The sequence below is a fragment of the Mugil cephalus genome, chromosome 20 (assembly GCF_022458985.1).
Source record: "Mugil cephalus isolate CIBA_MC_2020 chromosome 20, CIBA_Mcephalus_1.1, whole genome shotgun sequence".
Taxonomy (NCBI): Eukaryota; Metazoa; Chordata; class Actinopteri; order Mugiliformes; family Mugilidae; genus Mugil; species Mugil cephalus.
Genome location: NC_061789.1, coordinates 8,246,435 through 8,269,244, shown reverse-complemented (window position 1 = coordinate 8,269,244; position 22,810 = coordinate 8,246,435). Strand labels below are relative to the sequence as shown.

At 46.7% G+C, this 22,810-nt stretch overlaps 1 protein-coding gene across 4 annotated transcripts in view; it reads left to right on the top strand.

The window, feature by feature from the left end:
• The window catches only part of crebbpb (CREB binding protein b), a 32,090-nt gene extending 10,161 nt beyond the window's left edge, over positions 1-21,929 (top strand). Inside the window, exons 3-31 of one of the 4 annotated variants that reach the window (XM_047571508.1) lie at positions 2,900-3,067; positions 3,884-4,130; positions 5,953-6,066; positions 6,690-6,935; positions 7,055-7,154; positions 7,875-8,012; positions 8,101-8,218; positions 8,320-8,494; positions 8,607-8,669; positions 8,914-9,035; positions 9,693-9,881; positions 9,959-10,339; positions 10,451-10,624; positions 10,723-10,900; positions 10,989-11,107; positions 11,203-11,442; positions 11,822-11,910; positions 12,779-12,859; positions 13,035-13,091; positions 13,190-13,267; positions 13,377-13,444; positions 13,532-13,682; positions 15,458-15,604; positions 15,690-15,803; positions 15,893-16,058; positions 16,220-16,387; positions 17,834-17,995; positions 18,108-18,389; positions 18,491-21,929. In XM_047571508.1, the coding sequence (XP_047427464.1) occupies positions 2,900-3,067; positions 3,884-4,130; positions 5,953-6,066; positions 6,690-6,935; positions 7,055-7,154; positions 7,875-8,012; positions 8,101-8,218; positions 8,320-8,494; positions 8,607-8,669; positions 8,914-9,035; positions 9,693-9,881; positions 9,959-10,339; positions 10,451-10,624; positions 10,723-10,900; positions 10,989-11,107; positions 11,203-11,442; positions 11,822-11,910; positions 12,779-12,859; positions 13,035-13,091; positions 13,190-13,267; positions 13,377-13,444; positions 13,532-13,682; positions 15,458-15,604; positions 15,690-15,803; positions 15,893-16,058; positions 16,220-16,387; positions 17,834-17,995; positions 18,108-18,389; positions 18,491-20,890 (6,735 nt within the window). In that variant the 3' untranslated portion in view covers positions 20,891-21,929. Of the gene's footprint in view, positions 1-2,899; positions 3,068-3,883; positions 4,131-5,952; positions 6,067-6,689; positions 6,936-7,054; positions 7,155-7,874; positions 8,013-8,100; positions 8,219-8,319; positions 8,495-8,606; positions 8,670-8,913; positions 9,036-9,692; positions 9,882-9,955; positions 10,340-10,450; positions 10,625-10,722; positions 10,901-10,988; positions 11,108-11,202; positions 11,443-11,821; positions 11,911-12,748; positions 12,860-13,034; positions 13,092-13,189; positions 13,268-13,376; positions 13,445-13,531; positions 13,683-15,457; positions 15,605-15,689; positions 15,804-15,892; positions 16,059-16,219; positions 16,388-17,833; positions 17,996-18,107; positions 18,390-18,490 lie in introns of all 4 variants that reach the window. The other 3 variants (XM_047571506.1, XM_047571507.1, XM_047571505.1) reach the window with 3 other exon arrangements.
• The last annotated feature ends 881 nt before the right edge of the window (positions 21,930-22,810 follow it).

The following is a 22,810-nucleotide window of genomic DNA, read 5'->3' as shown; positions in this document are numbered from 1 at the left end:
ATTGGCCAATTAAATGTTAAATATTTACAGCTTGGAGATAAATATATATATAGAAAATAAATGTTATCACCATGAAATGAAGAATCAGGGATAATTGTGGTTTCATTTATTTTGACATATTTAAACTGTCTGTGATGTAAATAGCGGCACGGCCGGCTACCGTAATACCTGTAGTCGGAGCGCAACATTTTTTTCTCATTCATGAAAAGCTAAAATTGGGGACATTTTTTTGGGACAGGTCATCCAAAACGGGGACTGTCCCCAGAAATCAGGGACGCCTGGTCACTCTCAAAAAAAAAGAAAAAAGAAAAAGAAAACAACCGACCCGACACCTGTTTTTTGGCACGAGTCTCCTCGTTCTGCTGATTAATTTTTCAGACCTTTCCATCTTCACCACGCCTCACAGTGACGCAGTCAAAAAAAAAAAAAAGCACCGGTAGCCCTACTGTTTTCATAATTATTGCAGGAATGAAATGAAATGTGCATCTTCTTTTTTTTCTTTAATTTTTCTTGCCATCACTACAAACGAGCACAAGCAAAGTGCGACTAAAAGTTCAGCTCTCCAAATAATTCATTAGTAGTAGAAGTTTACTAATGGGAAAAAGGACTTGCTGAGGAGTGGGGGGGGTGTAAACACACCGGAGGCTGCGCGTTGTAGCGGCGCCGCCGTCCTCTTGCCTGGTGATACTCGTCAAGTCAGAGAACCCGTGTGGGAGAGGAGGCTGAATGGGAGGGAGGCAGCAGGCAAGCATCTGTGTGCTTCTGTGCAGGGCGGGGGGAGGGGCAGGCAGGCAGGCAGGCAGGCAGGCAGCAGTGCAGCGCTCCACTCTTCTCTTTCTCGGCTCGGCTTGTTGTGCAAGCTCGTGGTTCTCTCTCTCTGTCACCTCCCGTTTTTTTTTTTTTTTTCTCTCGCTGCTGGGCAGGGCTTTGCTCCGGTTGCTAAGCGAAGCTGCTGTGTGGCCACTACGCTGCTAGGGGGAAGTCAGGCGAAAGGCGGCACAGATTCACGCTGAGAGCACCGGAGTGACGAATTAAATGACAGGAAGCAAACTAATCCTTTCTGTAGAAATTTTTTTTTTTTTTTTTTTTTTTTTTTTTTTGGTTGCTAATTTACATTTAACTTAACGCTGACTAATTCCTTCAGTTTCATTTGTAGAGCAAAAATGGGGGCAGTTTCAAGTTCCCTCACAGGGGGTGTTGCACAATTCAAAGGTTGCACTGGTTAATTGCAAAATATTGAAATAAAATCAAAGCTGTTTTCTGTTGACATTTTGGAAGCGGAAGGCTAATTTACAGCCATAGGCAAGAAAACATCTAAAGCCACATTTTCATCGCACAGTGGGACTCTGCTTTATTAATTTTTGGTGCAATGCACTTTTCTCTTACCTTGTCTTCTACTGCAGCTGGTACTCCTCTCTATGTATGGTATTCTTATGCGCAATGTAGCACCAAACTAAACTTCTATACTAGGCAGATGACAGTGCTGTGGATTTGCAGACTACTATTAAAAAAAATGTGGTCAAACGAATGAAAGAAAATGCTCTTTGCTGCTTGGATATTTAAAAACAACGAGTTTGACGTCCCGTGTCGCAACTCATTCTAGCTACAATTCTCTCGGACCAATCAGTGGAGTGTGATGTGTTCCTATTTACTAGCTTGGAAAATGGCTGATTTGAAATAAAGGAAGTACCGTTTACTGTTCTCTATCGGTAGCACCTGATGATGTGATTAGTTATGAAACTTTGTCATCGACTGCTGCAGTCGTCAGCACACATTAAAAGTGCTTCGTCCACATTTGATAACCCACAAGATGATGCAGATAATGGAGGAAACCTGAAGGAAATAGGTCAAATAGAAAGTCCAGAGAGCGACTGATATATCTGCCGATATATGCGTTTTTTTTATTTTTATTATCGGTATCGGTCGATACATGCATCGTTTTTCCCCCTTGGCAAGATTTACGGACAGGCACTATCGCAGGCAGCCCTGTGCTGCTGGAGATGCTGCGGACCGTGCAGCCCATACATTGTTTGCCCCTCCCCCACTAACCGAGTATGTGCAGCTGGAAGATGGAAAAATGCTTTCTTGACACGCCTTTTTTTTTATTGGTTACTAAACAAAGCAATTTATTTACTATTTACTTTATCACTCAGCACCAACACATTACAGTCATTAGCAACAGTCTTAACTTTTACTGTTTTATTGACGTTTTTTTTTTCTCTCTCTCTGGCAAGCGAATAGTGCAGGTTGTCAATCAATCACAATAATATGTTTATGTTTGTGGTTCAAAACTTGTAACATTTGTTATAATTATGTCTTTTTTTTATCATATAAATGGAGGGGGGAAAAGCAATATCAGTTCCAAATATTGGTATCGGCCCTAAAAAATCCATATCAGTTGATCTCAAGTTTTCTTACCTGCAAATTCTGTTGGGTCCCTTTGCCCCAAAATAGCTAAAAAAAAAAAAAAAAAAAAAAAGTGTCTTCTATGAAGGTATGCTAACCTGACATACACAGCACCAGGTCGTCCTTGTAAAGTCCTCGGTAAGGACGATCGCTTAGCAGGTGTATGGATGAATGATCTGATCGCCGTCTTTCACAAACCGACTTCCACCAGTCTGATCAACGAAACACATGTCCAAGTAGTCGAGTATTAAAGAGAAAAGAGAATCCACAGCCCGAGTAGCTTTTAAAGCTAAGAAGCAGCCGGCTTTGTCGCCAACATGTTGGTGGACCCCTGTGGCTCATTCCAAAGCGCAAAGCTCGAATCCTGGCAAGATGGATCATCTTTGGACTCAGGAAGTCCGGGGAGAGAATTAAGCTGCCTTGTAAGGTAAATAATGGACTGTGTAACGGCCCAATCTTCTGACCACCCTCCGATGTGCTTCCCCCACTATAGATGGGGATGTCAGGAGCGCCATTTGGCCAGCAGTATGGTCAGGCTGGGGTGCAGCAGATGGGGGCAGCGGGGGTCAACGCCCAACAACTCCAGAACAAGACGGCCCTTTCCAACAACCTTCCCCAGTTCCCCGCTGAGCTGAAGGGAGCTGGGAGTGTGCCAAACATGGTGAGTATCTGTCCCATCTTTTAAAAAAGACCAATCAATGTATGACAGCCAGCCTATGCAGACAACTTTCTGGACATGAACCTGCTGTCCTGGGCCGTTTTAACCCCAAACCCGTGTTTTGGAGACACGTGTGACAGCTATTAGAAATGTCCAGCTTTGTGGGTGAACCGGGTTCAGGGACGCGGTCGAAGGGCGGCTGGAAAGTGCACACGCAACTTTTCCCGAAAGCCGATGTTCCACTCGCTCAACAGGTGTTTGGCAAATCGTTTTTATTGAGTCCCTCACAAACTGATATTGTTGAACTCGTGGTAAATGAGCATTTTATTGTCTTTATTAATGGTGGGTGTGTGAGGAGTTCACCTTCAGCTCCACCCCAGTGCAAACAACAACCAAAGGCAGAGCAGAGATTAGGAGGAGACAGAAATGTAGAAATAACCTCTAGGAACTTTATTTTAAGTGGCAGCCATCAATACGTTGTGCATCACTCTTAGTTCCTTAAATGTGGTACTTTCTGCAGTAAATTGAGGCACTTTTATTTGCAGAGGGTTCAGAACTGGATTGTTGCTTCTTTTTTTTGTATTTACATGTATTTTCCAATATATATTTCCAAATAAGGGGCATTTATCATATGATACTAAAGCTAGAATTTGAACCTTTATAATAACAGCCATGAAGAAGGTTTTAGTCCAGAACTATATATTACAACTAACGGTCTATGCATTATATGATTCATTATATTCATTGATTTCTTAACATTGGTACCGTCTGATACGCTGATACGTGCCTAACCCGCGTCGCATACCTTCACACTCGCAGATGCAGCAGCAGGTAGCGTCGATGGGCATGGTGCCCGGGGCCGGTGGGGTGTCAGCGGGCCCGACGGCCGACCCCGAGAAGAGAAAACTCATTCAGCAGCAGCTGGTCCTGCTGCTCCATGCACACAAGTGCCAGCGGCGGGAGCAGGCCAACGGGGAAGTGAGGACCTGCACTCTGCCCCACTGCCGCACCATGAAGAACGTACTCAACCACATGACCCACTGCCAGGCTGGCAAGTCCTGCCAGGGTGAGTGAAAGTGACGCGTTATTTAGGGGGTTCATAATCAGATTTATTTGTCGCGTATCCACCAATCAGCCGCAACATTAAAACCACTTTGGACCTGGGGTTCATGTGGATGTTACTTAGACATATAGCACTTACCTAGACCAGACCAACACACCCCCACCCTGTAGCGATGACACTTCTCAGCAGGGTGCAACCAGACCAAAAAAACTCAAAAATGGCACCTGGACTCCAAATTCACCAGGTCCCAAGTAGATCAACTATCTGTGGGATGGTCCACAGATAGTTGGGACCAAATGGTCCCCACTAACTACATTGTGTTGCCCTCAGAAGGCCCATGTCCTTTCCTTGATCCTCAGAACTGTTTTTGAAGCACCTACTCACGTTTAGGAAGGTGGTCATAATGTTATGCCTGATTGGTGTGTAGCAGGAGTGTTCAACGTTTCAACGAGATTAAGTAGGAACCCCCTACCCCCCTACCTACGACATGGCTTCTCTCTGCTAATATTGTAATTTTGCTAATATCTTGTAAATATCTTCTGATTGGCTCAGCAGCGAAAGGGGCGGGGCCTACTGTGCACGTAATTAGACTGACAGGTCAGGTGTCGCGTTATATGTGAAGATGCGCTGCTGAGACAGCTCCTGTATAACTGAATGAGTGAAGTGTTAACTGGAAAACGACCTCTTCTTCTTCCATTTCTCCCTTTACAAAAAAAATGTTGGATTCATGTTAATGTGTGTTTAAAGAAAATTCAATTTGTGGGGGAAATATTTAAAAAATATGTATAAAAAATGTCTAATCAACCAAAGATTTTGCGACCCCCCTACAGTACCTTTACGGATCCCCTGTTGAAGACCTGTGGTGTACAGTACATGTGTTTTTTGTTTTGAATCAAATTTGAAAGAAAGCAGGCAAGAACATTTAACAGATGTGTCAACAGCACAATGTAAGCAGCCGTAATTAAGGCCTGTGAAGTGGGCGCAGCGGTTGGTTTACATGCTTCGAGGGAGATGCTGTGAAAGGTGTTCGTAATTTGTTGCAGGTTTCGTCCAAACAGCAACAAGCACCCGTTGACTTGAGTTCATCATAACGTTACCCCCTTTGTCCTGAGTAAAACTGCTGATTACTGTTTAAGGAAGTGGAATGACACGGGCATCCTCAGAGGACGTGCAACAAACTACTGCGTCGCTGAGCGTTGACAATGCAAAAGGGTTTATTATAGTTAAACTGACTGTTAACCTGGCACCGTGTGAGTCTCAGCCAATCAGATGATGACTTATAATTCTCCATAATTGCCTTTATCACTGTTAACTGTTTGATTGTCAACATCAGAAGGCGAAATATAAACATCTGGATTCTCCACGGGTCCCAGCGAAGTTGCTGTATCGCACATAAACGCAACGAAAGGTTTCTGAAACTCGCGTTAACGCGTGTGTAATTACGTCGTCCGAGCGCTTCTTCTCTCTTGGCTCGATACGCCCCAGAGACGGGCAACATCAACAGACGGCTCTATTTAAAACCTTTTGTTATGACGGTTGTGCATTTCATCAGCTCCCATCAGACAACACTGGGTAGTAAAGCATTATCCAAAGTTTAAAGGAGTCGAAGGAGGGGTCGTAATATAGTTTTACAACATGTTGTTGCCTTTACATAATTACGGACTCATTGTCTTTTATAGTACAAAGTTTTCTTCTCTGAATCTGCGCCCGTTCTGCTGACCTTGCATTCTCATTATGAATCCAGCGATTTCTTAATCTTCTCAAACGCCGCCATTTATTTATTTTTTTTCCCTCTCTCTCTCTCTCTTTCTTTCTTTCTCTCCAGTGGCTCACTGTGCATCCTCCAGACAGATCATCTCCCACTGGAAGAACTGCACGCGGCACGATTGTCCGGTGTGCCTGCCTTTGAAGAACGCGAGCGATAAGCGTAATCAGCAGCGTGAGTCTCTCCGGCAGATCTCCCTTCATCTCGCACGTCCAATTGAAAACACTTATTGGATAATAATAATAAAAAAAAAATACGGTAATCATAAATCAATATTTATGGGAGCCGAAATAACTACATGCATGAAAACCTTGCCCACCGGGGCGCCGATCGGCCTCGAGTCAATGTGTAGTATGCAGTGGTGCCCCCTGCAGGCCGCGTCGGCCTGCTGCACCTCTGTGCTGGCTCGCTGGCTGCAAGAGCTCCGACGGCGAGAGGATTCCTCTAGAAAGGCTGGGCCTGTAATGTGACACCCAGGGGAGGGGCCCGGCGGCTCTGCTATCAGTGGGGGCAGGGTCTCGGGACGACATGCGCTCTAATTGGTTAAAAGGCCCTATGACAGATTTAAATCCCCCACAGAGGCAGCATGCTCCCTGTCAGCAATCAACACAGCAGGGAGCGGCGCTGGGGTTTTAGACGGAGGTCCAAGAAGAACGTCTTTGGCGTTTTATTTCTTAATGCAGAAAATAAATATTTTTTATAGTATAATATATATATTTATATATTTTATAAATTTGCAATCATATGTTCATTAATATTAAATATTTCCACACCACTTCTGTATCGTCTCCGTCCAGCTATGCTGAGTTCCCCTGGCGCCGGCCTTCAGAACGCCATCAACACGGTCGGACCCGGGCAGCCCAGCGCCACAGCCATCAACAGCGCGGCCACGCACATCGACCCCAGCTCCATGCAGAGGGCGTACGCGGCCCTGGGCCTGCCGTACGGGAACCAGTCCCCCGCTCAGGTCCAGGGGCAGGGTCCGGCTCAGCAAAACCCCCAGGGACCCCAGCACCAGCAGCTGCGAAACATGAACCCACTAGGTATGGAACGAAAACCGCTTTCGCTGCCGTTTAGAGGTTTAAGCGCCTCCTCGATCACGGTGGAAATGCTTCTATGAAATGTTTGGAAACCCGGGCGAATGACGATGTTTGTCTATCAGGCACTAATCAGATGAACCAGATGGCGGGAGGCATGGGTACGGCCTCCTCAGACCAGACTGGCATGCACTCCGACTCTTCTCTACCCTCCTCACTCAACAAGTAAGCCTTCGTCTCCCTCACTACAAACCAACCACGCTTTTCTTGACAGAGCGTCCACTACGTTTTACTTCCCTTCCCATTAACCTCCTGAGACCCCGCGTCCTCATATGTGGATATTTTAGGGAAGTTTTAGGTTTTATTGAAGGTTATGCTGCTTCATTTAAACCCGTTGTAAACCACGTTGGTGGACACTTGGAGTGCAAAGGGTCCATACGCTAGTCGGTAAAAACACGATAGCGGACATTTCATAGGATTCATTATACAGACGATCACAAGACAAAAGTGGACGAGGAACCAAACCCACAGTTTAACAAATTTTATCAATAGCAACAAGCTACAATTAGCATTAGCCTCGCTAATTAGCAAATACCCATTTGAGGACTTAATTTTTCGCAATTCTGGGTTTGCTCAGCCATGTACAGGTGATAAAATGTAAAAATATAAAAAAATTATATTTTAACACACATTGGTGACTTTATCATAATATAAATAATTAATTTTTTTCAAAAACTACAACTTCCTGTTGAAAGATGATGCTTTTTTTCATATACTTCTTAGGTCCTACTGATGCCAAATACCTCGGCGAAATTAAAAATGCATAGCAAACTTTGGAGCTTAAATGCTCTCAGTCTTTTCACCTTAAATGAAATGTATTCGGGAAAAAAATAAATTTTTTGTTAAATGCTAATGATAATTGTTCAATTCGTCTCCGTCCTGCAGTCAGCTGATGCCAGACGGCTCAGTGGTAGGAGGCATGGGAAACCTGCCCGCCGCCACCCCCCTCTCTGCTGCGGGGGTGAGGAAAGCCTGGCATGAACATGTCACTCAGGACCTGCGCACCCACCTGGTGCACAAACTGTAAGTCTGACGACGAAGCCGATGCGTTCGTGCGCGACATCCGTCCGAGTTGTGTCGTGGTACATTAATCATCATCTTCTCTCATCAGAGTACAAGCCATATTCCCCACCCCAGACCCCGCAGCACTGAAGGACCGGCGAATGGAGAACCTGGTGTCGTACGCGCGCAAGGTTGAGGGGGACATGTACGAGTCGGCCAACAGCAGGGTAACGCGACATAGCGCACAGCGCGTGGTAACACTGCGGTCAATTTGAACTGGAACCGGCGACTGAGACGTGTTTCTCTTTGTGTGTCATCCTCTCATCAGGACGAGTATTATCACTTCCTGGCAGAAAAGATTTACAAGATCCAGAAGGAGCTGGAGGAGAAGAGGCGCTCTCGGCTCCAGAAACAGCCGGGCATGGTGGGGCCAGCGGGGCCCCAGCAGCCCGGCATGGCTCAGCCCAACGCCATGGGCCCGGGACAAGCTGTCCGACCTCCCAGTCAGTAACCAGGCTAAAAATACCTCCACGTTATTAACTGTCGCGGTGTTTTCACAAAAATATTGACTTAACTCAGGGCAAGTTTTTAAAGTTGCGCTTTGTCTCGTCTCAGATGGACCCGCGCCGATGTCCAACATGCCAAATCAGATGATGAACCGTATGCAGGTGCCCCAAGGTATGTGTTCAATCTCTTATGACTTAGCGTTTCTTTTACTTCTTTTAATTCTTCATTTTTGTGGAAGATTTATGTTTTTTTTTTCTTCTTCCTTCCTCATTCTGAGCTTTGATGTTTAAATGAATTGATTTGGTCCCTTTGTTCGTCCGGCGGGGCATGAAATATTAAATTAACAACTCCTGAGCGTCCCAAACAGGTAAATAATTGCGCGCGCGTGTGTGTCTGTGTGTATTTGTCCCCACAGGAATAAATCAGTTTAACCCAATGGCGATGCAGAACGCGCAGATGTCTCAGGCACCCATGGGAGCGAGGGCGTCCTCCCCCATGAACCATCCGCAGCAGATGAGCATGGGCTCCGTGCCAACGGTACGACTTCTCTCCCGTCTCAGCTTTTTTTGTTTTTCTTCAAACTCTTCCTCCTTTTATTGTTTTTTTATCGTCTTTTTATGACTAACTGGCTTCCGGTCAAGACGCGCTATTGTCAACTGATTTCACCGACTGTAAAAGATGTTTTTTTTTTAAAGTTACCAGTTCAGATCTACCGCCGCGCTTCAATCGCGACACACTTTTGGAAATGATTAACATGGACGTAAATCACCACTCGACTCTTTGGCGGAAGAATGCAGCTGCGAGGCGGCGATTGTGCTTCTTTGCTTTAGTTTGTCGCCTGGTTTCAGTTATAAAATAACCAGCGTTCGACTCTGTCGATTGAAGCGTCGGCGACGTGAAACGCGGCTCCTGCGGCCGACGCAAGTTCCGATCCATCGATCGAGCGGCTGCCCCGTCTGCCAGCGCGTAATCTGCATCGAAAACAAGGCAGAGCTCAAGTTCTGGCTCGCAGCCACGTAATGTTCCTTCCTGATTGCTTCCGTGGCGTACCTTGATTCACTTTATTTATTATTTGCGATCACCGCTCGTGGACCGCCGCAGCGGTGCCGCGCATGCGTTGCGTTCGGATGTTTGTTTTAGCTGATGGCGATTATTGTAACGACCGTAATGTCTTATCATTTCATTCCTCTCCAGATGGGCATGTCCCCGTCGAGGATGCCTCCCACTCAAGGAATGATGGGTAGTCATGCCAATAACATGGGATCTCAGCCGACCAACCAAGGCCAGTTCCTGCCGCAGGGCCAGTTTCCCGGAGCCGCAGGTGGAGCGATGAATGTGAATATGGGTTTGGGACAGGGCATGTCACAGGCTCCCGTGTCACAGGTGAGACGTTCAGAAATGTTGTATTTTTCTTTCTTTCTTTTTTTGTGCTGTGCTAACAGTGTTCTCCGTTTCAGCAGCCGCAAAACTCTAACCTGTCTCTGAACGCTCTGGGCCCGCTCGGCGCCCAGCTGCCCTGTGGCCCCGCCGCCCAGCCCACGCTGGGTCCCACGCCTCCACCCAACGCGTCCGCCGGCCTGCAGCCTCAACAGCAGCAGCAGCAGCAGCAGCAGCACCACCATGCCCCCACGCAGGCCCAGATACCGCCGCGGCCCTCCACCCCCGCCTCCACGGGCGGGCCCTCCTCCACCCCGACCCACATACCCAGCGGCCTCCCCCGCCCCCCGTCGGCCATCGGCACGCCCCCCGACCCCTCCCAGCCGCTCACACCGATGCAGCCCCAGCCCAAGACCCCCATGCAGCAGCCCACCTCGGTGAAGGCGCAGCACCCCAGCACACCGGTGAGATTCTGGGTCACCCACAGGAGCCACTTCCTGCTTCTGTTAAAGCATTTTTAACCGATGAGTTTTCTTTTCAGTGTGTGATCAGAGTGTCTCTTTGACCCCTTCCAGTTGTCCCAGGCAGCTGCCAGCATAGACAACAGAGTGCCTACTCCAGCTTCGGTGGCCGAGCTCAACTCCCAACAGGCTCCGTCCGACGTGAGCGGCACCGAAACCAAACCCGAAGTAAAGGACGAAGACGACGACAGCAACTCTGGGAAGAAGCAAATCGATGTTAAAATGGAGGTACGTGCACAAGATCGTCGCCCCTAACGTAACCTTTTCTCGTTCGACGTTGCCCGACTTCCCGTTTTTTTTTAACGATGCGTGTGTTCGCGTGGCAGGACGACGAAACCAAACCCCCGCCGGTGAAAAAGGAGGAGCCGGACGCAGCAGAACCAAAGCAGGAACCAATGGAAACGGAGGAGAAGAAGCCAGAGGTGAAGGCAGAACCCAAAGAAGAGGAGGAGAGCGGGGCCAACAGCACATCGGCCGCCTCCGCCGCTCAGAACCGTAAAAAAAGTAAGAGCACGTTTACGCGTAGAAGGAAATGTTTGCCGGACACGCTGCCTGGATGTGGTTTCTTATTGAATTATGGTTGTGTGTCCAGTTTTTAAGCCAGAGGAGCTGAGACAAGCTCTAATGCCGACACTTGAGGCCCTCTACAGGCAAGACCCAGAGTCGCTGCCCTTCAGACAACCCGTAGACCCCATGTTACTGGGGATCCCCGTGAGTGTCCGCAATTACACGTTCATTCCAACATCGCAAGACGTTGAATGATTTATTTTTATTTTTTTAATTCCTGGATATGTCTCTTGCCCTAGGACTACTTCGACATCGTGAAGAACCCCATCGACTTGTCCACCATCAAGCGCAAGCTGGACACGGGTCAGTACCAGGAGCCCTGGCAGTACGTGGACGACGTGTGGCTCATGTTCAACAACGCCTGGCTGTACAACCGCAAGACGTCCCGCGTCTACAAGTACTGCACCAAGCTGGCGGAGGTGTTCGAGGCGGAGATCGACCCCGTCATGCAGGGTCTGGGCTACTGCTGCGGGAGGAAGGTGAGGAGACGAGGCTGCGTCCGCACGAGCGCGGCTGGGGAATGTCGTCGACCCCGTTTTAGGTCGAAACGATGGCGCGGACATAGATAGACGTGACGTTGTTGCCTCTGTTAGCAACTGGTTTGTAGTTAAATTCTGAACTTGTAAGGAAAGCTGGTTTGAGTGAATCTGTGGTTCCTGATTAATCTGATATGAGTTTTCAGGAGTGTTAGGATGATGGTTATTTCTTAAACCCTGCCAAGAATAAAAATTAATTGGGACGTAGTTTTAAAAGTATAAGACAGAACAGAACAACTACTGGTGACACATGCAAGGTTGTAGTTTAATAGACACGTTGTTATTTATCGAGTGTTTTTTTTTTTTTCTTCCTTTTCCACAGTTTGAGTTTTCACCCCAGACACTGTGTTGCTATGGCAAACAGTTGTGTACCATCTCCAGGGATGGCACCTACTACAGCTACCAGAACAGGTAAAAACTCACGCAGGTCATTATACAATCTGCAGTAGCATCGTCAAAAAAATAAATAAATTGCACACAAATTAGTTGGTATGATCTTACTATTATAGGAGTATCGCAGACGATACAGACAAAGAGTCGTAAAACGCGGCCCAGCGACGACCTGAACGGTCCACGGCCGTTGTGCCTCTTGTGCAGCGTTTGGTTTTTGCAAAAGAGAAAAAAAAAAAAAAGGCACCAAAGCGCCCCCCTCTGTATAGAATCTGCTATTGCACCTCCTCGTCATTCTAATGCAACACGGTTCAGATATTACATGTTTAATGAACGTGGTGAAGTCCATCCACTAAGACTTTTTAGGTGGATTTATTTATTAACCTGAACCACACGTCCACGGTCGAGTCTGTCGAGCGTCAGGTCTAAAATACCTTCACTGAAACGAACGTAGGCGTCTTAAAAGTCCTCACTCCTTCCTTCCACTCCCGTATCATCTCTCCACCAGCTCATCTGCATGTCGCTTGCGTCGTAAACCATCGTAGCGAAAGTTATTCTCTGTCGTCCTCATACTCCAGCATGCTCCTCGGAGGCCGCCGTCCATTAACGTAGCGTTTTAGCACGGTTCCTTTCATTTCTTTACCAGTTGTGAACGAGAGTGCCTGGATCATGACCATTTCAACTGTGACTAACCAGTCTCTCTGCCTGTGTGTGTGTGTATGTGTATGTGTCCCTCCGTCCGTCCGTCCGTCCACCGCCCACGCTCCGTCCTCGGTTGTTGCCGTGTGCTCCATTCACTCCGCATTCTGCCACCCGTGCGCCGGTTTGCCTGTGCTGCTACTGTGTGTGCTGGCTGCAGTTCACCCAAATATGGCCTTATTGCCGACAGGTATCACTTCTGTGAAAAGTGCTTCAACGAGATCCAGGGGAACAGTGTGACCCTGGGGGATGACCCGGCACAGCCGCAGACGTAAGTCCAACCAGGCTTGGGTTATTGCATTACCTGGCGATGATCTTGGAGGCCATCGGCCTGTTTTTTCTGTCCTGACAGAGTTCTTCGTAAGACGATTACAGTCACAGGAGCCGACATGAACTCGCTTCTCTCTCTTTTATCTCCTTTTTTTTTTTTTTTTTATTTTGCGCAGCATGATATCGAAAGATCAGTTTGAGAAGAAGAAAAACGACATGCTGGACCCTGAACCGTGAGTCCTGTAGCTTCACTCTGTCTCGTAGCTGTTTCTCTACTTTTTTTTTTATGCACGAAACCACAACGAAAATGCGTGTTTCCGTCCTTTTTTAGGTTCGTTGAATGTAAAGACTGCGGACGAAAGATGCATCAGATTTGCGTTCTGCACTACGATGTCATTTGGCCGTCGGGGTAAGTCTCGCTCACGGGAACCGTTGATTATATGGACGTGTGTAGTTCACAGAACTCTCAGTAAGAGGAAATGACTGTTGTTTGACACTAAAGAGGTTTGTCATTTCAGCTTTATCTGCGACAACTGTTTGAAGAAGTCCGGCAAAACAAGAAAGGAAAACAAGTTTTCAGCCAAAAGTATGTCACACGTACCAGTAAACCAGCGTTTAATTTCTTTATTTACCCAAGTACCTGATGTTAAAATTGCGTTTCGTTTTCGTAAAGGGTTGCAGACGACAAGGTTGGGGACGTACATTGAGGACAGAGTGAATAAGTACTTGAAAAGGCAGAACCACCCAGAGGCGGGGGAGGTGTTTGTGCGAGTGGTGGCCAGCTCTGACAAAACTGTGGAGGTTAAGCCTGGCATGAAGTCAAGGTAAAGTTTTCATCCGCTTTTTTTTTTTTTCTTTTTTTCTTTTTTTAATTCAGATTCACCAGAACATGCAATAAATCTTGATCCAGTGCGGCAGCTTCCTTATACCGGCTTAGATATTAACTACGTCAGGGGTAAAAACTCAGCACAATAACCCACAAGTAACGACGGCTCCATTTATTTTAGTGAAAAGAAGAACAGGTAAATTAGGAGAATATTTACAGGCCTTAAAAGTGCAAAAAAATACATTTCTTAAGAAAAATAAGTGCAATTTGAGCACGTTTTTGTCTGCTCTTTAGTCCCAGTGGATAGTGGATAAATTATGGATTTTCATTGTAAAAAATTACAGTGTTCTATGTAATTTAATAGGGCCACATTAGACCCTCTGACGGGCTGTTTTTGACCCACGAGCCGTACATTTGACACTTGTGATCTACATAATATTTCCTGCCCTGTTCTCCACACATGGATTCATCTCTGTGTTGATCATCATATATGTTCAGACAGATGTTGGTTCTAAGAAACACTTGTAGCTTTTATCGTGTCTTAGGTGGTTAAAGCTTCTGCATCAGTTTGACCTCAACGCCGTCGTCTGACTCACACACCCCCAGAAATGTAACTACGTGTCACAGCGCAAGACCTGCGATTGGTTCCTCTTGGTAGTAACGTGTTTCTGCTTCAGTATTTCCAGCTGCAATTTTCAAATTGATTGTTTCTGATCAGTAAATATGGAACACACAGAGGAAAGGTTAACTGAGGCGTCAGTTTTGAAAGTGATGTAGGAAGTGGAAACAGAAATACAGACAAAAAAAGGCACAGCGCCGACTAGCGTTTGTTGCGTAGCGTTTTTACAGAGGCTGGCGAGAGCGTAAATGTCTCTCAGGTTATGGCGTCTAGTCTAGTACCTTAAATGAGCCTTCAGCAATAAAAAAAAAAACTTTCACTATATCCAACCACAATTACACATTTTAGTGTTAACTAATGCTGCGTTTCTATTACTCCCAGAAAAACCTAATGTCGCAACAGAAAAGTACATTCGGAAAAACCTCTCAAATATCACTAAAACATGTTTCTGCTCTCATGAGGGGATTTTTCAGACGTATCGATATAAAAGTGCAAAGGAAACACTTTTTTCATGTCATGTGACCATCGGTTTAACAGTGTTGGTTACATATTTTTATACGTTGTTTGAAACGTTTCGAAATAAAATTCATTCATTTATTCATTCGAAGTCCTCAATCTTCCTCAAAGCGAAGTCTCGTGTGACGACATGAGAGTTACAGCTCATCCTACCACTTTGAATGGAAACATGTACAAAGTTAATCGATACTTCAGAAATAGCACTTTTATTTAACAAAAAACTGTAATGGAAACAGCTGAAGTCTACAAGTTTTCAGTGTTTTTCTACTGGTTTGTCAAATCTAAATCAGTGTCATATCAATGTGCAGGCAAACAGAAAGATTATAATAACATTTAAAGTAGAGAGAATATTGCTCCATTTAGATTCTTTAGCTTCAAATCTAGTTTGTTATTTTGCTGGACATCTCTGTGTAAGGCTGTGTTTTACAGTGTGTAGAAAATTAAGCATTTTATGAAGTTACATCCGACTACAATGAGAAAGCAGGAGATTAAGCCAAAGAATAAATTGTATTTGATGTTGATATATGTGTGATTATATTAAAGTACTCGCTGAAGAACTGACTGGAGTCCACAGTGAATCACACCTGAGGCAGATTTAGCCGTTTTCCGTCGTCGCCAACTCCTCTCTGCTCCCACAGGTTTGTGGACCCGGGCGAAATGATGGAGAGCTTCCCTTACAGAACCAAAGCACTTTTTGCATTCGAGGAAATCGACGGGGTGGACGTCTGTTTCTTCGGCATGCACGTCCAGGAGTACGGCTCAGAGTGCCCCTTTCCAAACACCAGGTACAAACCGCAGCAAGAAAACAGCGACGCCACCAGTTACCTCTTAGTTTATTTCTCAATTAAACGTTCTGTGTTCGCTTTTCAGACGGGTTTACATATCGTACCTAGACAGTATTCACTTCTTCAAGCCGCGTGGGCTAAGGACTGCAGTTTACCACGAGATCCTCATAGGCTACCTGGAGTATGTGAAGAAACTTGGGTGAGTTTAAAGTGACCGTGTTAAGATAAATGGATAGATAAATGTATAATCATTCCTGCGAGCGGCTCATAATTGTATTTTCTGACCAGGTATGTGATGGGTCACATATGGGCCTGCCCACCCAGCGAAGGAGACGACTACATTTTCCACTGCCACCCTCCCGACCAGAAAATCCCCAAACCTAAGAGACTCCAGGAGTGGTACAGAAAGATGCTGGACAAGGCGTTTGCCGAGAGGATCCTGCATGATTACAAGGTTGGTGTCACGTCTCCGTCCACCGCATTTAAGTCCGTTTGTTGCAGCCGGTCAGATTCAGGAGGCTCCTCTACTGCCTGTAATTTCCTCTGCTAGTTACCAATTAGTCGTTCATAGAAAGTTTACAATTTTTATTTATTTTTTTGTGTGTCTGTGTTCAGGACATTTTCAAGCAGGCGACAGAAGACAGGCTCACCAGCGCCAATGAGCTGCCCTACTTTGAGGGCGACTTCTGGCCTAATGTACTGGAGGAGAGCATCAAGGAGCTGGAGCAAGAGGAGGAGGAACGGAAGAAGGAGGAGAACACGGCCTCCTCCGAGATGACCGAGGTAGAATGAGCTTTTTTAAAATGCGTACAGACAGTGCAGATTAAAATTATTTGCATCCCTCAAACGGACGTCGGAGGATTTTCGGTCCGTGTGTGTTTTGGTCGTTGGGAGTTTTTCTGATTTTCATTTTAAAATTCAAAAATTTAAGTTTAAGGCATTTTTCTTTATCAGGGTTGAGAACGGATGAACAAAACTTGAAAATGTTTCTTTTTCTTCTTCTAAAAACAAAAAGTAACGCCTGTTTTTTTTCATATTGTTCGACCGTATATTGTCGTTTTCAAACTAAGAGCATGCCGCTGTATAACAGAAACTGACAGACATGGGTCAGTACGTTGTCTTTCGTAACAATTAAAGAGTGAGTCTCGTGGAAGACGACATGGCTGCAGAAAAACTAGGCTGCATATTTCAGGTAAAAACTAAAAATAACTGCATGTAACCAGGGAATAGTTAGCTGCTAGCCACACTACTCTGATAGGCTGCAGAGATTTCTGCCATGGCAAAAACAACAGAGTAAGTAAAGACATTTTAGCCTGGGTGAGCACCGACCCCATATGTGCTCTTACTTTGAAAACGACAACTTCCAGTAGCAAAATATGAAAAAACTAACTTGTTATAGACAAGTTTGGTTCATCCATTCTCAAAATTGGTAAAGAAAAATGCCTCGAATTTCCTTATTAATCTTTGAATTTTAAAAGGAAAATCAAATAACCGCTCGTGTTTTGTTTTTTAATGTCCGTAGACCAAAACATACATGGACCATTTCCACACAAGTCACGAGAGTAGACGAAGAGAACCAATCAAACAAAGGAAACTGAAATGTTGTATTTTGGTATTTGTTTATTCAGAAAAATGAGCCAATATTGCAAATCATAAACGCAAAAGTAAGGATTAAAAGTCGATTTCAAGGCCGAATCACACTCAATCTGTTGACAAGTCTTTCCAATCGCTGTAATGAGACTCGGCTGGAAGGACCTGACGCAAACAGATCACGTGAGGAAACCACCAACAACTCAGAACTGAAGCAGCTTCCTCCAAATCCCTGGAGACGTTTAGTTGCTGTTATTACTGCACAAGATTCTCAAAACATGGGTTCACTTAATTTTACACCTCACAATTATGTACAAATTATTTATTTTATTCAGTAAACAAACAAAAATTTTCTTCATCTGCTTTCAGGACTCATGTTTTATGTAATTTTTTTGTAGAAAAGTTCTTTTAAACGTTGTATATGCAGAAGGAAGCCTCCCTTGTTATTGTAGAATCGACGAGCCCGATGCCGAGGCCTGTGTCTCCCTCCCAGATTTTATCATTCTCAAGTAGTCATTATATAAAAGCTTTCAGCGGCCTTTCTGCCAGTGCATAACCACTCAGCTTAATTGCATAATTTAAGCTTGCCCATTGTGCAATCTCTGCTCCTCTGAATGTTTGCGTCTGTCTATTACCCAGGGAGCCCAGGCTGACAGCAAGAATGCCAAAAAGAAGAACAACAAGAAAACCAACAAAAACAAGAGCAGCATCAGCCGAGCGAGCAAGAAGAAGCCTGGGATGCCAAACGTAGCCAACGACCTGTCCCAGAAGCTCTACGCCACCATGGAGAAACACAAAGAGGTGAAGCGTCAGACTTTCAAAACGAATTCTATATCGTGCACATATTTCGCATATTTCCACACCGAGATCTTTCAAGGCGAATGACACGTTTCCCCTCCTTTTGTACCTCCAGGTATTTTTCGTCATCCACCTCCACGCCGGCCCGGTCATTAACACGTTGCCTCCCATCATGGACCCCGACCCCCTGCTGACCTGCGACCTGATGGACGGACGCGACGCCTTCCTGACGCTGGCCCGGGACAAGCACTGGGAGTTCAGCTCGCTGAGGAGGTGCAAGTGGAGCACGATGTGCATGTTGGTGGAGCTGCACAACCAGGGCCAGGACCGCTTCGTGTACACCTGCAACGAGTGCAAGCACCACGTGGAGACTCGCTGGCACTGCACGGTTTGCGAGGTAAGACCCAATGACGCCGCACACGTGCGTTCTTTAATCTTTATCGTTTTAAAACGAAGCTCGGACGTTGTTCTGACCGCGCTCTCCTTTGCCTGCGACAGGACTACGACCTATGCATTAACTGCTACAACACTAAGGGCCACGAGCACCAGATGGTGAAGTGGGGTCTGGGTCTAGACGACGACAGCAACAGTCAGGGCGGAGAGGCCTCCAAGAGCCCCCAGGAGAGCCGACGTCTCAGCATCCAGCGCTGCATCCAGTCCCTGGTCCACGCCTGCCAGTGCCGCAACGCCAACTGCTCTCTGCCCTCGTGCCAGAAGATGAAGAGGGTGGTCCAGCACACCAAGGGCTGCAAGCGCAAGACCAACGGCGGCTGTCCCGTGTGCAAGCAGCTCATCGCTTTGTGCTGCTACCACGCCAAGCACTGTCAGGAGAACAAGTGCCCCGTTCCCTTCTGCCTCAACATCAAGCACAAACTTCGGCAGCAGCAGCTGCAGCACAGGCTCCAGCAGGCGCAGATGATGCGACGCAGGATGGCCACCATGGCCGGGAGGGGCATGCCCATGCCGTCGCCTCCTACCTCAGCTGCCCCGGACACCCCGAATTCAGTGCCGCAGCCTCACACGCCCCAGACTCCCCAGCCTATTCCCAACCAGCCTCCTCCTCCACAGCAGCAGCAGCAGCAGCAGCAGCAACAGCAGCAGCAGCAGCAGCCGCCGCCACCAAACCCCACCAACATACCCCAAGGTTTCCCCAACAACGGCCGCAGCAGTCAGCCCCCGACGCCGGTGCCGCAAGGCAAACCGGGGCCGCAGTCGTCCCCGATCCATCAGCAGCAGTCGCCCATGCCCAACATCCCGCACCAACCGCAGCCTCAGCCTCCGCAGCAGCAGCAGCAGCAGCAGCCGCCGCCGATGGCCCTGAAAGTTGCCAGACAGATCGAGATGGCAGCCAAGGCGAAGCAGCAGCAGCAGCAGCAGCAACAACAACAGCAGCAGCAGCAGCAGCAACAGAATTACGCCATGAACGGGATGCCCATGAACCACCCGCGCATGATGGGCCCCATGCAGGGCCAGATGCAGATGATGCAGGGGCCGCGCGGCCCCCAGGTGATGCAGGCCATGCAGCAGAACCAGTGGGGTCCGGGGATGCAGAATCCGATGCAGAACCCCCCGGGCCACCCGCCGCAGGGTCCGCCTCAACAGGGCCCCATGGCTCCCCAGCAGGCTCAGGGAAACCCGATGCCCCCGCAGGGCCCGCTCGTGCAGAGGCCCATGATGCCCCAGCCGCAGGGTCTCCAAATGCCCGGGGTCATGCCTCCACAGGGGCCCCCGCAGCAGGGCATGGCGCCGCAGCAGCAAAACATGCCCCGGATGCCCGGCAACATCGCTCCGAGCGCCCTGCAAGAGTTGCTGCGCACCCTCAAGTCACCCAGCTCCCCGCAGCAGCAGCAGCAGGTCCTGAGCATCCTCAAGTCCAACCCCCACCTCATGGCGGCTTTCATCAAGCAGAGGACGGCCAAGTACCAGGCCAACCAGCCGCAGCAGCCGCAGCAGACCCCTCAGGCCATGTTGGGGCCGCAGGCGGTGATGCAGCAGGCCATGGCGTCGATGGCGAACCAGGTGCAGAGGCCGGGGATGGCTCCTCAGCAGCAGGCTCCTCAGCAGGCGGGGCCCCAGGTCATGGTGCCCATGGGTCCCCAAGGCCAGATGATGAACCCGGCGCAGAACGGTAACCCCCAGTTGTACCGCAGACAGCAGCTGCTCCGGATCCAGCAGATGCAGCAGCAGCAGCAACAACAGCAGCAGCAGCAGCAACAGCAGCAGCAGCAGCAGGGAGGTTTGCCTCAAGGCCCCGGTCAGTTCCCTCAACAGCAGCCGGGGCTGCCGAGCTACTCCCAGATTCGTATGCAGCAGCAAATGGCTATGCAAGGCGGCGGAGGGCAAATGGGGCACCTGCCTCCCGCGTCTCAAATGGGCCAAGCCGGCATGGGCATGGACGGGCCCCAGGCCCTGCTTCAGCAGCGCATGCTTCAGCAGCAGCAGCAGCAGCAGCAGCAGCAGCAGATGATGAAGCAGCAGATGGGTTCTCCGGCGCAGGCCAACTCGATGAGCCCGCAACCTCACATGCTCCAAGGGCAGCCCCAGGGAGGAGGCCATTTACCCGGCCAGACGATGGCGAACGCCCTGGGAAACCAAGTACGCTCCCCGGCCCCGGTGCAGTCGCCCCGGCCGCCTTCGCAGCAGGCCCCTCATTCCAGCCCCTCCCCGCGGATACAGCCGCAGCCGTCGCCCCAGCACGGCGCCCTCCACTCCAGCTCTCCCCACCCGGGCCTCGGAGGTCCCCTGTCGGGCCCCATGGAGCAAGGACACATGGGGACGCCGGAGCACAGTGCCATGCTCCCGCAACTTAGCACACCAAACCGAGGGTTGAGCAGCGACATGAGTTCAGCATGCGACACGACGGGAGACACGCTAGAGAAATTCGTTGAAGGATTGTAGCATTTTCAGACAGAAGAACGGCCTTGTTCGGCTTTCAGCTGAAACACTTTTCTTTTTTTTTTTTTTTTTTTTTTTTTGTACTTGCTGATGTAAAAAGCTAAAGGAAATGCAAACAAATGAGTCTTACAAGGCCTACGGACTGTGAACTTCACCTGAAACCAAGGACTACTTTTTCTTATAACACACAGAGTGATTTAATAATTGCTGTTTAAAAGAAGACAACAAAAAAAAACACAGAATATATTTTTGGTTCGGATCAGCCTCGCAAGAATTTGCTCTGGTCTTTGTGTTGTTTTAATTTGTTTTTCATTCGTTATGCTCTGGTATTGACTTTTTTTTCTTTTTTTTTTAAACTTCTCAAAACAAAAATATGTCATTTTATTATTTTTTTATTTTGTACCTTTGCAAATTAATATAGTATTTGTGTTGAGAAGACTGTAAAATTATTTGTCTGGGAACTTTTTGCCAGGATTCACCTCTTGCTCTGTTTCTCTGTTCTTGGCTAATTTATTCTAATATGCCATTTTTCAAAAGGACTGCCTTTAGGAAAGCCTTAATTTCTTTCCTGTTTGCAGAGTCTAAAAGGAGATTATCTTATTTGTATAGATCTAGGAACTATTGCACACACCAGAACACAACATACAGGAGTAAGAGAAACCTACATTGAAGCTTGTTAATGTTCACAGGTGCAGGAATGTTCTTTTTACTGGCCCGGGTCCAGTGTTCGTCTTGGAGATGTTCGAAATTCCTTTGTCTCTCCTTCAGTCTAAAGAAATTCTCATTAAGTACTGAACCTCTTTTGCCTGTGGTGGGAATTTAACTCGTTTGACTGCTGGTTTGTGTTCAGAGAGAGTTTTGTGCATCATTTTCTCTCGCATTAAACTTGAATTGATGATGAACTATTCTCTAATGTAAATCATGCAGCTAGACAGTACTGTAAATATGCAGAAAATATGAATGAAATCACTGTACAAACTGGTTCAAATGGTTCATTTCGTACTTATATACCATATTGTAAAATAAACCTGTGTGCCACAGACTCTTCTTCTATTTTTTTCTTCTTTTTTTGGTATTTTAGAAGAATTCTCATGTGCACCATATACAGAATATAAATATTTCTCTCAGATTTTTGTCCAACCACGTGTCTGGACTTAGAGATTCAGTTTATTATCATGTAAGATGAGGAAAATCTTATTACATTTGAGAAACTACAACCATCAAATTTGTACTTTTTGCCTATAAGTTGATATAACAGATAAGATTGTTTTATCCATAGCCAAAATCAACATCACAAACCTCTCTACATCATTTTAACCCTTTATGGAGCACTCATTGAAATAGTTGTAAATTAAAAATTTCAACCCCAGCGTGTTGTTGATGTTGGGCCTTTTTCTTACATTTGTGAAATTTTTTAAAAATTTGGCTTTCATGGAGAAAATCAAGATTAATGAATTTAGCATATACGGTTGCTTGCCCCTAAGTGGTAAACAAATGTATTTAGACCAGGCGTCTTCAACGTTTTTCAGGCAAAGGACCCAAACTGATGGAGACATTAAGTAGGGACCCCCCCTACCTACCATATATATGTTCTATATTAAACTTGGCCTTTTTATAAAGCAAAAAGATTATTATTATCATTTTACATTTAAAATTGAGCTATCTCTAATGTGTTTACTAAAATATGTAGGATTCATGTTAATATGTAATTAAAGAAATTTAAATTTGTGAGGGGGAATTAATATATATATATATATATATATAAAATATCAAATCAACCAAAGGCACTTTGGTCAACATACACATGATCACATTTGACAACTTTAGGCCACTTCCGTGTGGAATCTAATAAAACAGTTATGGGCTCAGTGTTCATGTTCATGATCTTTACTGATTGGCTGAGTGAAAATCAGGTAAAAAGGG